The sequence below is a fragment of the Symsagittifera roscoffensis genome, chromosome 1 (assembly GCF_963678635.1).
Source record: "Symsagittifera roscoffensis chromosome 1, txSymRosc1.1, whole genome shotgun sequence".
Lineage (NCBI taxonomy): Eukaryota > Metazoa > Xenacoelomorpha > Acoela > Convolutidae > Symsagittifera > Symsagittifera roscoffensis.
In genome coordinates, this window is record NC_087062.1 from 56521912 (window position 1) to 56536091 (window position 14180).

Here is a 14180-nt window from a genome sequence, read left to right on the forward strand (position 1 = left end):
CAGAAGCAAAACTGCGCTTCGGAAACTAGCGACAAAACGACAATTATCAGCTCTAAAATGTGAAATAAGAAACAGTAAAAATAGCCCAGAGTAACAAAAATTTCGCTATGCGTCTGATTCGAATCTCCGACTTCGAGATTTGGAGTCTCACGTCCTCGCATTTGCGCCAAGGGCCCTTGAAAATTTGTTAACACTAGCCACCAACAAATCAGCTGCCGATGCTACCAAATGGCCGAAGCTATTCAGCAAAAAAATATAAAATATAAAGTAAAGGAAACCACACAAAAATTAGCATGTAAAAATTGGAAATTGAAAAACCGAATTGTGTGTGAAACTAAAAACTTCAAAATTTATCGGAAACTTCTATAAACGAGATTTTATTTCTGTACGGTGGTATGGAACAAATAGCGATTAAACTGCCAATGCTGCCTGCCGCAAAAATGCCACCAAAAAGTAGCAATAATATTTGCGATTTAGGTTAGAAAAACAAAAATTAGCCTTGCTCCACTTGTTTATGCTTGCTCCACATTATGCTCCACTTATTTATAAAACGTGAATATAAAGAGCAGATATGCTCAAAAAATATCTGCTGACCAAATATGTCTGTTCTCACAATAATTGTAATCGCAAGCGCATATTTTATACAAGCAATTGTGGAGAACGAGACATCAGGACAATAATTTTATTAAATCAAATATAAAACTTTTGTGAACAAGTAGACTTTCTCGTAAAACGAAAAATTAACACAATTATTAAATTTTTAACCAAACACAAAAATTTTCAGGTTCAAAGCCAAACTACACAATTGGAACAGAACAACTATATTAGCAGTTTCATTAGTTTAATCCGAACTAATCCACAAGCTAGACCTGTACAGATTAAATAGTTGGAACTATTGATAGGGTAACTACTGACAAACTTGATTATACTTTCTTCATCGGGGAATTTATTTGAATCAGTCGGTGTGATATATGAATCTCTAAACACAAGTGATTTCTGCTGTGAATCAACCGATACTTTCATGACCACAGCGCACGATTGGATTTTAGCTTTCTTAGGGACCACTGTCAATCTAGAGTCACTTCTGAACAGATATCCTTCCTCCGTTGCAATAAAAATGAAGTTGCCGTCGTAGTGGAAATGTGTTCCAGTGACAGCTAATCTGTCTAACTTTTCATGGTAAAGAATTCGAATGTTTGTACTGTACAGCTCCTGTTCCGTAGTGAGAAGTGAGCTGGGGAAGGTAGATTTGGTCAAGTTGCAGTGAGTCACAGTGAAAATGAATCCAGATATGTATGGATCAGCGGATAGGCCACACATTTGATACATGGAAGATACTAGAAGAGGACCATCCGCGACATTAGCTAAGCTCCAGATCTATGCAATGAATTTTCAGTGTCAAACAATATATTTTTTTAAATTCAGAGTGCTACATAATTTGAGCGCGAATCATAATTATAGGCACTGATTTACAATAAACACCAGTTTTGAGTTTTTTTCGTTTGCACTTTCATTATTGCAGAGCTTAATTTGTCTTCCGCACAGAAAATGAATTGAAACTGAACTGAAAAAAAGAGCCAAAACACGAAAAAAAAACAGCGAGAACAACGTAACACTTAAGCACATGGCGTGAATAACCGCGCACTTTAACTGGAGCTCCAAAACAAACTAGCCATAAAACTGGAAACTCTTGTACACTTCATTTAGATCGGCTTGAATTACGCTTCATGATATTTGATTCGAATTGTAGATTCTAAAAAATGTATGAGACATTTTAATTTTTGAAATAATTTGACATTCAAGCTAAAACCAATTCCAAATAGCTCTTTGAAGTGTTTGCCTTTTTGGCGCTTTCTATTTTTTTTTCGACAAAAAATTTTGCATGGAAGATTGTTGGGACAAAAAAAACTGCTTTGAAAATCTGGGTGAAAGTAAACTAATTCCAGCCGATCAGAATGAGTATTCAAAAAACTGGAAACCGCAAAAACTTCAATTTAAGGAAATAAATCCCGGCCATTCAATTTAAAATTTACCGATTGCAACATAATCAGACAACTGAAATTTCAATAATTGTCAGATCTAGGATGCATTGGAAAATTTGACACCTGAACGATACAGACTATAGAAAAATTAAAAACAAAACAAAAAAAATGAATTCGATATCTGCGCGACTTGTACAGCAAAACTTCGCTCTACTGTTTAAGTTCATTTTATGCTAATTTTGACTTCGATTTGGTGCAAAAACTGATAAGCGAATAAGAGCATCTCACGCTTCTAATTTACAAAAATTAACCCTTCATTCGGCCCCTCCACCACGAGAACAGCCCACCTTGAAACTATTCAAAAAAATGGACGCCTCTGAAAAATCGCAATCGTTTGGAATTGTTTTGTTAACATTTCAAAAGTTATTTTGAAAATGTTTGCAATTTTGACGCTATTTCACTGTCTCAAGTTTAAAAAAAAAACGTTTAAAAAATTTAAAACGTCCAATAATATCGCTAAGAACTAAACGAACCGATTTATACCGCATTGAAGGTCAAAATTTTGCGTACGCTTAGGTTCTTCAATGTCAACTCAATTTGCCTAAAACCCAAATTGAAAACAGCTTGAATCCGGTTTAAACAAAGCTTGACAAAATTCTTATCAAGGTGACCGTAGCTTCTATGCGAACACCTGACCTTCAAAGATTCTTCAATCATTGCTGTTGTTGAAGCGAAATGATCCGGGTTGTATTTATTCCAGACTACATTAGTCACGCAACTCAAATGAGCAACAAATATCATTGCCGGATAAATCTGAGTTGACTCAGCCTCATTTAAAATGATGTTATCATTTTTCAGAATCCAAATAGCAATCGATCCATTTGAGAAGCCAGCTATTGCCTTGGTCAGTTCTGGATCCACGTGGAGAAAGTCGAAGCATAAACATTGGCCCATGTCCACTTTGGGAGTCAATTTTACATCCGCGTAGCTGATAATTGTAGATTTGTTACCTGAGAACGAAAAAGATCAATTTCAGGACCTGGTCAATTGCTTCCCATCACGGTGCATCCATGAGACGGTTTTTAGATTCAATGACTAATTTCCATGCAACCGTAAAAGGAATTAATGCCTATGTTTATTATTCATCTACGCTTAAGAGTTAAATTACTTCTTATTAGGGGCGGAGATTAGTTACAGAGTATCACAGTGGATGTCAAAAATTTAGCAAAGACTGAACAAACCGTTAAAATGGGAGAGGTCGATGGGAGTTATCGAGAGATACCCGGCAGATGATGCGCCTGCGAGACACTGCACAAAGGGATTAGACGTATTCGGTCTCATGTCAAGCCACTGCAGTCGCCAGTGCAACCCTGTAACTGCAAGGTTACCATGCAGAGATACTGAGCGTAGGTCTCCACTCAACTTCCAAAGCTGAAAGGAAACTAGGCTTACAAATATAGCCAAGATACTTGAAGAGGCGAGGCCAGGCGGAGCTTAGCATCACATGCGATTCGGACAAAGGAAAGTAAACACAGCTTAACACATAGGCGAAGCGGAGCAAAAAAAAATGGAAATTTCAGCCGTGATCATTGAAAAAAAAACTAGTTCCACATCATAAAACCGTAATATGTGGCAAACAATGAGAAATATTACCCATGAAAAACAATAAAAGCTTTTGTAGCCACGAAAAAATAAACGCTCAAGACATTTAACCCGCTGAGTTGGTAAATTTAAACCAACATTCAAAATATTTTTGAATAGAATTAATAAGATTAAGTGATAAAAACAAGCTGGAAGAAAAGTTTCTGTAAGACTATGTGTTTACAAGAAAAAAGTTAAGTGCTGAGTCACTGATTTGACTACACTTGAAAATCGCAAATGTAAGAACCATTTTTATGTGAAAGAGTTTTATTTAGATTCATTTGCAAAAAAAAAAATTTAGGATACAACAAAATCATAACAAACAAGTAGAAAAAAAAGATTTTGAACAGTAAAAAAGTGAACCAAAATTTTCATTCATATGTCACGATGAGGGAAAGCTAGAGCCCAGCTAAAGCTGGAGGTCTGTGTTTGATATTTTTTGAAATTGCTATACTGATGTAGTATGAAATGCTTGATTTCAAAAATTGGACTTTGTCCAAAACCTTAGCTGTTTGTCTACTAAAGTAAGTAGAGTGAAAATTGTTGAGATTTTGAAAGTTTCTTTCGTAAAGACAAAAAGGGTAGCCGCTTCTGCAGAAAAAAAACGCAACCGCTTCTTTCGCTTGAATTTTTTCTCTCACTTTCCGAAATCCTTAACATTTTTCTGCTAAAAGCAGACTGACCGGTAAAATAAAGAAGATTCACAAAATCGAGTTTCTCGATTGAACACTTAATCTGAGAATTGGCACGGTAATTTTCGAGTAAAATTTAAAAAACAAACTTCCGAAAAACGGTCACAGTATCAAAATTTTCACTTATTTGAAGGCCATAACTATTTTCTAAAAGAAAGTGGGCTTAGCAAATTACAAAGGTAAGCTTTCAACATCCTGTTGTGTCGATTAAACTTATGATATCAGATTTGGAAGGAAAGTTATCAAGAAAAGTCCAAAAAAAACAATTGAGCGTAACCGCTTCTGCAGAAGACATTAACCCAATCTGTATTTTCGATTGAAACCGAAAACCCAGGTTTGACTGGGTAGTTCTCGAGAAAAGTCAAAAAAAAACTTAAAAAAACGGTAAAAAAATCAATTTTTTGATTTTTCCGAGGGCCATAATTTTTTGTCAAAAAATTGGGCGTGGTCGGGTGTGCATAAGAGCTTCTCACCACCCGGTCTTTGAATTGAACCCAAAATCTCAGATATAGGAGTTTATTGTTCGGTAAAATTCATAAAATGTAGAAAAAAGCTCAAACAAATTCCGTAGTCTCCATTGAGCCTGCAACCTCAGGTTTGGGAAATTAGCTTTTTAAAAAATACAGATTCAAAAGACGGTCAACAAAAATCAGAAAATTCACTATTCCGAGGGAAAAATTTATATAAGAGAAAAAATTTTGGGCGTAGCCGCTTATCGAGAGGCGATTCTCAAATCCGCACTATTCATTGAAACAAAAAAAAAACAGATTTGGTAAATTAGTTTTGGAGAACACGAAAAAAATATATCGGTCAATTATTCCTCCGCTAGACGTTTTCCAAGGCTGTAGACAAAGAGGTAAAAACAAAAAGAGGCCAGGGGTTTATGCAGGTCTTTCTATGGTTACCTTTTTTGAAAATGATAAAAACTTTAACAAAGTAATAAAATTTTGCAAAGCGTCTGAAAAAAAAAAGTAAAACAAAAAATCCAATCCCGTCTATAAGAACCGGAAACAATGCCGGCAACCTTTCAGCAAACACCAGTTGAGCCAAAAAAAAACGGTTAATTTGAATTTTCATGAAATTGAGCATCTCAGCTGCGTTTCAATGATCATGGAAGCGATATGTCAGCAGTATTGAGCATATCAGCTGAAATTGAGAAGTGATTTAACCGATTTTGTTAAACTAGTAACTAACTCGAAAAAAGTCTACATTCCGAATTGACAACGCTTGCTAATCGCAAGGGTAATAAGCTATAACGCGCGTGATCAATTGTCACTAAATACAAAATTTTTCTCAAAATATCTGCACTGGTATAACCACAAAATTTGATAAAAAATTATCCTCTACGCGAATGAAATCCAATAACAAGAAAAGTATTTGTTTTTCAATTTTTTTATATTTCTTAAGCTCGCGCAACACAAACTTCATTAAACCTGAAGCGTATGGGTCATTTCGTTTCTCTCCGAAGCCGGATATTTAATAGTATCGTCTAATCTAGTTGCCACTACAACGAGCAGCGACTCCATAAGACTTGTTATTGTGCACGACACGGGAGTGTTTCCAGTGTTGAAAACTGCCGACCCTTCTGAGAGGAGTGACACTTCGGATGGAACAGGAGCTGGGACGCTGGCATCTTTGACAGAAATCTTGTCAAATGTCGAACACCTAAATTTCTGAACAACGCATGGCGATCAGTTATTAAGAAAACGATGCAATATTTTTCAAAACTAGAACCTTCATTATTAAAAGTACACTCGCTCTTTTCTCATGTAAAATACAAAAATTGTAACGCGTTTTGCAACGATTTGTAACAAAAATCAATAATTCATGAACACATAATAAAATCGTACCATTGAAGACATATCGGAGTTGCAGTTAGTTTCAATACGCCTCGGGGTCAAATTGGGAAACAGTGTACCCCAAGACGCGATTATCTTCATTATTTCCGATTTGTCAGCTAACTGTGATGATATTTCGTCCAACGAAAAGTGTCTTCTGACAGTACTACTTGCAGCTTGTGTAGGAACTTTAACAGGAGAAGAGTAGTTCGAAGCATTTCTCCTGAGTTCTTCTAAATCGCTGTAAATCGAGGGGTCGATACTTGAAGTTGTGTCGTTGAGGTTTTCATAACTGATATCTTCTTGAGAAACTTCTTCGAGAGATTTATCTGTGGCATTGAACGAAAAGTCTTTCTGGTTATCTTCTAAACACAAAACCATACTTAATTCACATGAAGAACAATTGCCAACATAAAACTACAATTAAATTGTTTTTAAGTAAAATCATAGCACCAAAAAATTTGCAAATGTTTTCATCTTAAAGTACCAGAACACAACTTCAAGTGCCTTTAGTCTTTTTACATGACAAGTGCTGAGACATTTCAGAATGTGAAATCTAAACAAAAATAAAAAGTTTTCGAGTTAGAATGGCACAAATATCTAAGATGGATTAACAATCTAGCTAAACTCCTATAGGAAAGAACATAGCCAACAGACAGTCAATGAACGAAAGTAAACAGAAAAAAACTATGATTTATTTTTTTTTGAAAAAAATCTCAACTTTCGAAATTTAAAGAAAAAACTAGACGCCGTTAAAGCTCTTTGAATTTCAAGATCAATTTTTGACTGGCACTGTTTTGATAAAACTAACTCAATTCAAGAAAACTGGATTAATAGGTTATTTTTTGATTCCGCTGGGAAATCTGAAAATTGAATTCCACTTTCAAAATTAGAAGTCGATCACGTTTTTTTGTGACCTTTACACTTTTGCTGTTCGTTAGTGGAAATCGCCTTCCTTTTAACAAAAGAAATGCACTGAACTTTAAAAAATCATGAGTGGGGAAAAAAGTCTCACACAAGCACCATAATTAGTTTAATTTCAATTTGAAACAGCTAGTAGATAGTTCCTATCAAGTATCTTCAGATGATCTTTCACAAGATTTAACTTCAAATATAGCAATTAAACAAGTTTCGATAGACAATAATTCAACTAACTGTCACAATCTTCGCCATAGATGTCCTTGAAGTTTATCCCCCTTGCCACTGAAGATCGTTTGAGGCCTCTCGCCATTGGCAGTTCAGATTGCTTATTACCGCTTACATTAAGATCCTCTTCGAAAGATCTAACATCTCCACACCCCGAATGCCGCACGTAAGATTTGAAGTCAAGCACGCTCGAACATTTGTTACATCGAAAGGTGAAACGCTCAAGCATCCGACGTTTTTCAGATTGATCATGTTGTTGCTGGTAACTGCGGTATGATTGACAGAGCTGAAATTGGCGAAGAGTTATTAAACGCAAGTTTGGGAATATTCGCGCTCACAGGATACTTTTTGGATTTAAAGGTAAGCAAAATACAAAAAATTGCAAAAACAAAATACAAAAAATTGCTGGCGATTAAATTTTTCCTGGACTGGAAACTAGCATGCCACTTTTGGAATACTCAAAATGACTTACTACCAGTACCAGCTTGTATGAAACTAGAATACCCAAAACATCAGCCTTTATATAAGAATCTGACGCTACACAAGAACATAATGTAATGAAAAGCGCTCTTAACATACAATTACCAAAAAGAAATTTTTTTTTTCCTATCTTAACCTTAAAGATGAAAATGTGGCAGCCTATGGAAAGATAACTTGGAATACAAATAAATTTGATTTCAGTTGACCTCAATTGCATCGTATGGTCATGAACTGTGTTTTTGCATATCATAACTTAAACTCATATTTCAACTTAGTACACAGAGACGAAGTTGCACTTGGCATACACAAGCAAAAATATGAACGATAACGCTACTGAGAAAAACTGAATGAGAAAAACTTTGAGTTCACAAAAAATTTCTGAAGTGACGCACGCCAATTATGATTCTACATAATTGCTAAAAACGTAAGCCATTTATGACACCTTAGCAATACCAGTCAATTTGAAAACAAAAAAAAAATTTCCCAACTAACATTCCACAGTACATAGAGCAGACGCATTTTAACTAGTATAAGAAAAATTTCATTAAAAACATCCGACCCTGCCCAGGTTCGAACTCTCTTTGTTTCGGGTCTCCTTTCGTACCTCTACGCTACAGATCCATGCTTGAAGCTAAAGTGCTATTTGTAATATAATAGTCTGTAATAATATCCTTAGCATTGGCTGTACTTACTAGCTGGTTATTGATCAAAACGAACATTTTCAAAATTAACACATGCGACACATGCAATATTTCTGACTTAGGCTGGAGAAAAAGGTCTTTTTTTAAATGGGTTGAATTTAGGTGAAAAAATAGGAAGGCCAAAAATTTTAAGCCATAAACAAAACATCAGTTGGCAAAAGGCTCCAAAATAGCATATTTTTTTATTTTTGTTCGATAGACAAAAAATTTCATTTTTACCACGTAAAACACTACTTTGTTTAACTTAAAAACACTTAAATGCGTCAGAAACTGAACCAATAGTTTGGACGTGATCTTTGAGTGACTAAAAAACCCAAATATGTTCAGTTTTGGGGGTAAAATTTTGGGCCCGAATTTCGCAAAACAAATTGCACCAAATTAATTCTGCCAAATTTATAGGCAAGTTTTGTCGTCTTCTTTTCGAACTGAAATCACTTCAATAACAGAAAAACGCGTTCTAAATTTCAAGTTTTATGCGTTTCATCCGAATAGTTTAAATCACCACTGTATTGATGTTCACTTCATTTTTAATCTGATTTTTTATTACATAATGGTTGGAAAAGTCGTATGGTTGGAAAAGTCTTATAAAACTGAGAAGCGCAAAAAAAATTGTTGGAAATGAAGTAACGAAAGCTTAAAACAGGTGTCTCGGAAAGCCGGAAATGAACCATCATTCAATTATTTAGCTTCTTTTCAAAATTCTAATGGGTTTGTTTAATTTCAGATTTGCCGAAGTTTCAAAACAAGCAACGGAAAAAATTTTGTTTATTGTTTTAGTAATTGTTTGCTTAGAAAATGTATGACGTTAATTTAGAAGAGTATTTTTTGTTTTATTGATTCAAGTTTTCATTAGGGAAGTTTTAAACACTCTTGTACTGAACCAAAAATTTATCACTTTGAAGCTCCTTGAACGCAATAATTGATAGACACTTCAAGAATTGTTTATGATAAAAATCTTTCAACAAAATATCCGATATAGAGAAAACGGGATCAAAAGGTATTTTTATTGCGTTGTGAATTCCAAATACTAAATTCCACTTTTTGAAACTAGAAGTCAATCACGTCATTGGCGACATTAACACTCTTGCTGTCTGATTTTCCTTCCTTTTAAAAACGATACAAGCTTAACTTGAACAGAAATCAAACTTCAAACTGCCAAAAAAATTTCCTGAAAAAATCATCACGACTTATTCAAGTAACAATACCTTCTTTCTTTGACACTTCAAAATAAAAATTGCCACGCTTGGGAAATTCAGAGACCAATTAGTTAAAATTTCATACTTCTATTGTTTAATTTTCTGACAATCCAAAACAAGCCAACCCTATAAATTGCTTTAGGACTACAAGCAGACGGACGTCAAGTGCTTCCAACTCGTAACTCATTATAAATTTGTTTAAAAAAAAACCAAACAAATTTTGCTCTTAAAAAAGTTGTTAGTACAATACAATATTCAAGTATGATAACTGCATGTTGCATGAGCTGGTTTCTGAAACGCATAAATCGTACACTTAAAACGTCTTCAACAGTGATTTGAGAGCAGATCACAGTTTTGAGTTAGAAAGTGGGCAGCTAGAGGAATCAGAGCTGCCGAAAAAAAAAATGAGGCTCTTTAAGTATAGATGGAGCAGCCCAGTCAATTTTCGACAGTCCGAAACCACAAATCCAGTTCGAGCATGCTCTGTGCGCTCTTAAATATGGGAGGGCGTCAAGTCTACCAATTAAAGACGTAACCCAATTTGACGGAACGATCTATAGATCTGGAGCTTAAGAACCTCGTATTGTCAAAACATCTGTTTGCAAAATTTAACAGAAAATTTGATAACAAAAATTTAAGGCATTGCACGACAAATATGGATTTTAATTAGCTATTTGAGACTAATCCTCACTAACTTTCCAGTGTCTGTAAAAGAAGTCAGCAGCTGTGATGGGGCTCATTTTAGTTTTGATGTTGAAGTTGCACTGATCACAGTTGACGATGAAATACTTCGTAGACATGTCGCAAATGTATTTCCTGATGGAGACCTCGCCCATGTCAGCCAAAGCTATCACTTTCGATATGTGTCTGGTATAGAGATGGAACTCCATGCAATCCGATGAAACGTACGCCTCGCAATGCTGAAATAGGCGAAACAATGAATTACACCGAATAGTGGCAGTGAAGCTATCTTTAACCTAGACAATGATTTCGCCTCTTAGCTCATGAAACACATGTGGTTTTGAACCCGAAACTTATGGAAGACTAAGCTTCGGGTTCAAAACCACGTGTTTCATGGACTAAGAGGCGAAATCATTGTCTAGGTTAACCATAGCTTAGTGTAATGAACCATAGCTTAGTTCAGATCAAATAAAAAAGTTATAGTAATAATCCTCAGCTTCAACAACCAACCAACCCGCTGCTAAACCATAACAGAGTTCACCAGTGGATTTGAGGGGGATGGGGGGCGGACGCCCTCCCCCCTCAGGGATTCGACCTTCTGCCGACCCAAAGGGTCCCCCTTTGTACTATTTTGAGATATCCATTTTTGGCTGACTGACCTTAAATTTTTTCTAAAACGCCTTCGGCGCCAATCGATACTAATTTTGAGGTAGGAGCGCGCGCCGAAAAAACGCAATTTTTTGTCGAAAATTTCCAAAAATTGCCTAAAAACGCCTTTTTGGTCTGTTTTTTTTTTCCAAAATTTTGCCTGTGGCGCAGGAAATTTGGTCAAAATGGGGTTCTTTACAGTGATTTAGCAGAGCTCAGAAAATCAATTTGGTCGACTTAAAAAAGGTCGACAAAATTTTGGAATTTATTTGAAAAGCCCCCCCCCCCCCCTGGAGAAAATCCTAGATCAGCCCCTGTCTGAGTTGCTGTGCAGGCAGCGCAAACTGCTCCGACCACAATTACAATCAACTTTTAAAGCTTCTCGCTCTTTTTTAAAACAAAAAATATACATCTGATCAGCCCACAGATTATATTAAGATTGTTAAGCATATAAATTTACTGTTCATGTAGTAAAAACAACTGAAAAAGTGTTCATCTTGCGCCTTCGCTAAATTTGAGTCTGAATAGGAAAAACACGGAAAATATTTTGAAGTTTCTTGCCAAAAATTGAATAACGACTGACAGGGCTTCTACATGATACCTCACTTGACCGCCCTGAGAGTTTCCTCTGAGGAACCCGAATCAACACAAACAGTCCACCCTAGACAATAGTTCCTCTGCAACTTTATAAAGTGATCCAAATATAAAAGTCAGCGCAGAGCACATCTTATACTTAATTCTCTTCTGATAAAAACAACATGCAGCTTGGTTATCATGCTTAATTTACCGACATTATAATCAAAAATACGCCATAATATTTATATTGCTAAGATAATGCCGTTTTCAGAATATCAGATGATGATGATGATGATGATTATGCTGAGGGCTGGTTATCATGCTTTGATTCCGTATCGGACACATCCTAGGATTGGACAATGTAAGAATTATTAAGTTGACCAGCTTACGGTGACCGGGTAAAGATCTGAAAAAAAACAATAGTCAAATTGTAGGACAATCCTGATAGATACCGACAGAGAAACGGGCTGCACTTAAGAAACAGCTTTGAAACAGAAACAATACGCTAAGATCATTTCCCAACGCATGAACTACTCCTCTGAAGTGGGAAATGAACAAGCGGACAAAATATCAGAGATCACGAAACGCCGAAGGGTCCCCAAAAGGACCGACACAAAAAATCCTCTTTGCTCAAAAAAGCAAAATTAGAAGCGGCCCCAAGAGTCACATAACAAAAATGCATTGGAAAAAAAGAGAGGAACCAAAAAGCAAGACAAGCCTCACAATTTTCGCCTCTTCTAGGCAGTGACGAGCCACGACAAGAACTCGCAGGGTTCCGCCACAAGCACTTGTCCATTTTATCATTAGTCCCAATCGACGAGAAAACTAGCTAGAACCGCACAAGCAACAACCCCAGCCATACCAGTCACGATGAATACCAGGCGAATAACATGCAATATCTGACGTGGCTAGCATATCATTCCAACTTCGCCAGGCATCGCCGCAAATGCAAAAAATTACCTCGTCATGGCATGCCTTACATAAGCTCGAGAAGCCAGTCAAGTCGAGATATCACGCTTTTTATCAATTGAGAATACAATCATAAACACTTAATACACTGTTGGCCTTTCATGAAAATCAGAAATGACTCAACAAGAGCCATCACATCTGGTTCGAGTTGGATGGATTCCTAATGGGGAGATACATAGCATGGCAGCAAAACAAACACAAACTGAGGCATGTATATTCCTAAGAAGATACATAGCATGGCGAAAAAATGGAGGTAAGCAGCGACACTTCCTCTGAAACCGGAAACACTTCACCTTTTGAATTCAAATAAAGTCCAGGAGAAAGATAACCAAGCCAAACCTATCAATTAATTAAGAAAAATTAACTAATATGAGGACAGTTTCGAGTTTCGGAGAAAACAGAAGATCCTTAGCCTCCATCTCGGAGAAAGCATTTCTTGGGGCGAGATAGCTGGCCTGATTGGGAAGGCGCACTAGAATCATGCGAGAAACAAGGGCAGAAGAAGAGTTTTCCGATCGACTCTCATCTATAGAGGTTCATAACATCCGCCTAATCTCTGTGTATCGACTGTTTTAGAGTAATATGCCAGTAGATGAAAGCCGACATGCCTTGGAATATGAAATCACAAGAGACGCCAACGGAAGGTACGGGATAAGAGCACCAACAATTATAATTACTATCGTACAAAAAAATTGACAAGTGCAAGCAGATGGGACGACAAACTCAAAAGCGGCCAGATAGTTCATCTTCACAAGAAACGGTCAAAATTGATGTCAACAACTATCGACAATTTTGCCTGCTAAAAATGGCCAGCAGAATCTTAGCTAAGATTGTAGCGCGAAGAGGCTCAGAACATGGTCACAAAAATTGAATTTGCTCGTTGGAAATCTGTGGCTTCCGTCGTGACAGGTCGACGGCAGACGCCACATAGCTTTTGGTGAAAATCACCGAAGACGCAAAACGCCTAAAAAAGGAAAGCCCACCTAAACCTACCCGTAGAAGAGTTCACAGACCCGGAAGCAAGGTAACTCGACCTTCATAAGACGTACCATAGAATCAGTGAGAAATCCTGTGAAATTATTGGACGAAAGGTATGTTATTGGTTTACCTAGTAGTTTTTATCTAAAGCGACGAAATACCGAGTGAAAGGGCAACATAGAGGAAATGAAGAATGGACTGCAGAAAGAAGGTTGAGCGAAGGCTGCTCAACATCACCCTGCCTCTTTAAGATCTATTACACGGTGGTTATGCGGAACGAGACCAGAAAGTGACCGCAGAAGTTGAACATGGATACACAGTAGTATGATGGCAATGGGTGCCCGGAAACAATATCCCCGACTCAAATAAACTAGAAACATACAACAACGAAGTGGTGACTGTTCCAGTTGCCTTTTCCCCTTTTTGCAGCTCACAATACAATCATAGGGGAACGCAGAGAATTAAACGAGGAATCGGGCCAAATAAAAAGCTCAAAAACTGGAAAAATAGTGCGAATACACTGTGGGCAAAATTGAAACATCAGCTTATTAAGAAGAAACAACGAAACTGAAAAGAAATCTAGGTAGTAGAAACCTGCGTGAAAATGACTGCGCGGCAGGTCCATGTTACAAAAAAGGTAAAAACACAGCAA

The 14180-nt window shown here is 36.7% G+C and overlaps 1 protein-coding gene across 1 annotated transcript in view; it reads right to left on the reverse strand.

The window, feature by feature from the left end:
- Positions 1 to 394: 394 nt before the first annotated feature.
- The window catches only part of LOC134846145 (uncharacterized), a 79239-nt gene continuing 65453 nt past the window's right edge, over positions 395 to 14180 (reverse strand). Inside the window, exons 4-10 of the mRNA XM_063863377.1 lie at positions 10372 to 10596; positions 7309 to 7585; positions 6166 to 6518; positions 5749 to 5988; positions 3224 to 3413; positions 2679 to 2992; positions 395 to 1377 (exon numbers count right to left, since the gene is read on the reverse strand). Of these exons, the coding sequence (XP_063719447.1) occupies positions 820 to 1377; positions 2679 to 2992; positions 3224 to 3413; positions 5749 to 5988; positions 6166 to 6518; positions 7309 to 7585; positions 10372 to 10596 (2157 nt within the window). The 3' untranslated portion in view covers positions 395 to 819. The remainder of the gene's footprint in view (positions 1378 to 2678; positions 2993 to 3223; positions 3414 to 5748; positions 5989 to 6165; positions 6519 to 7308; positions 7586 to 10371; positions 10597 to 14180) is intronic.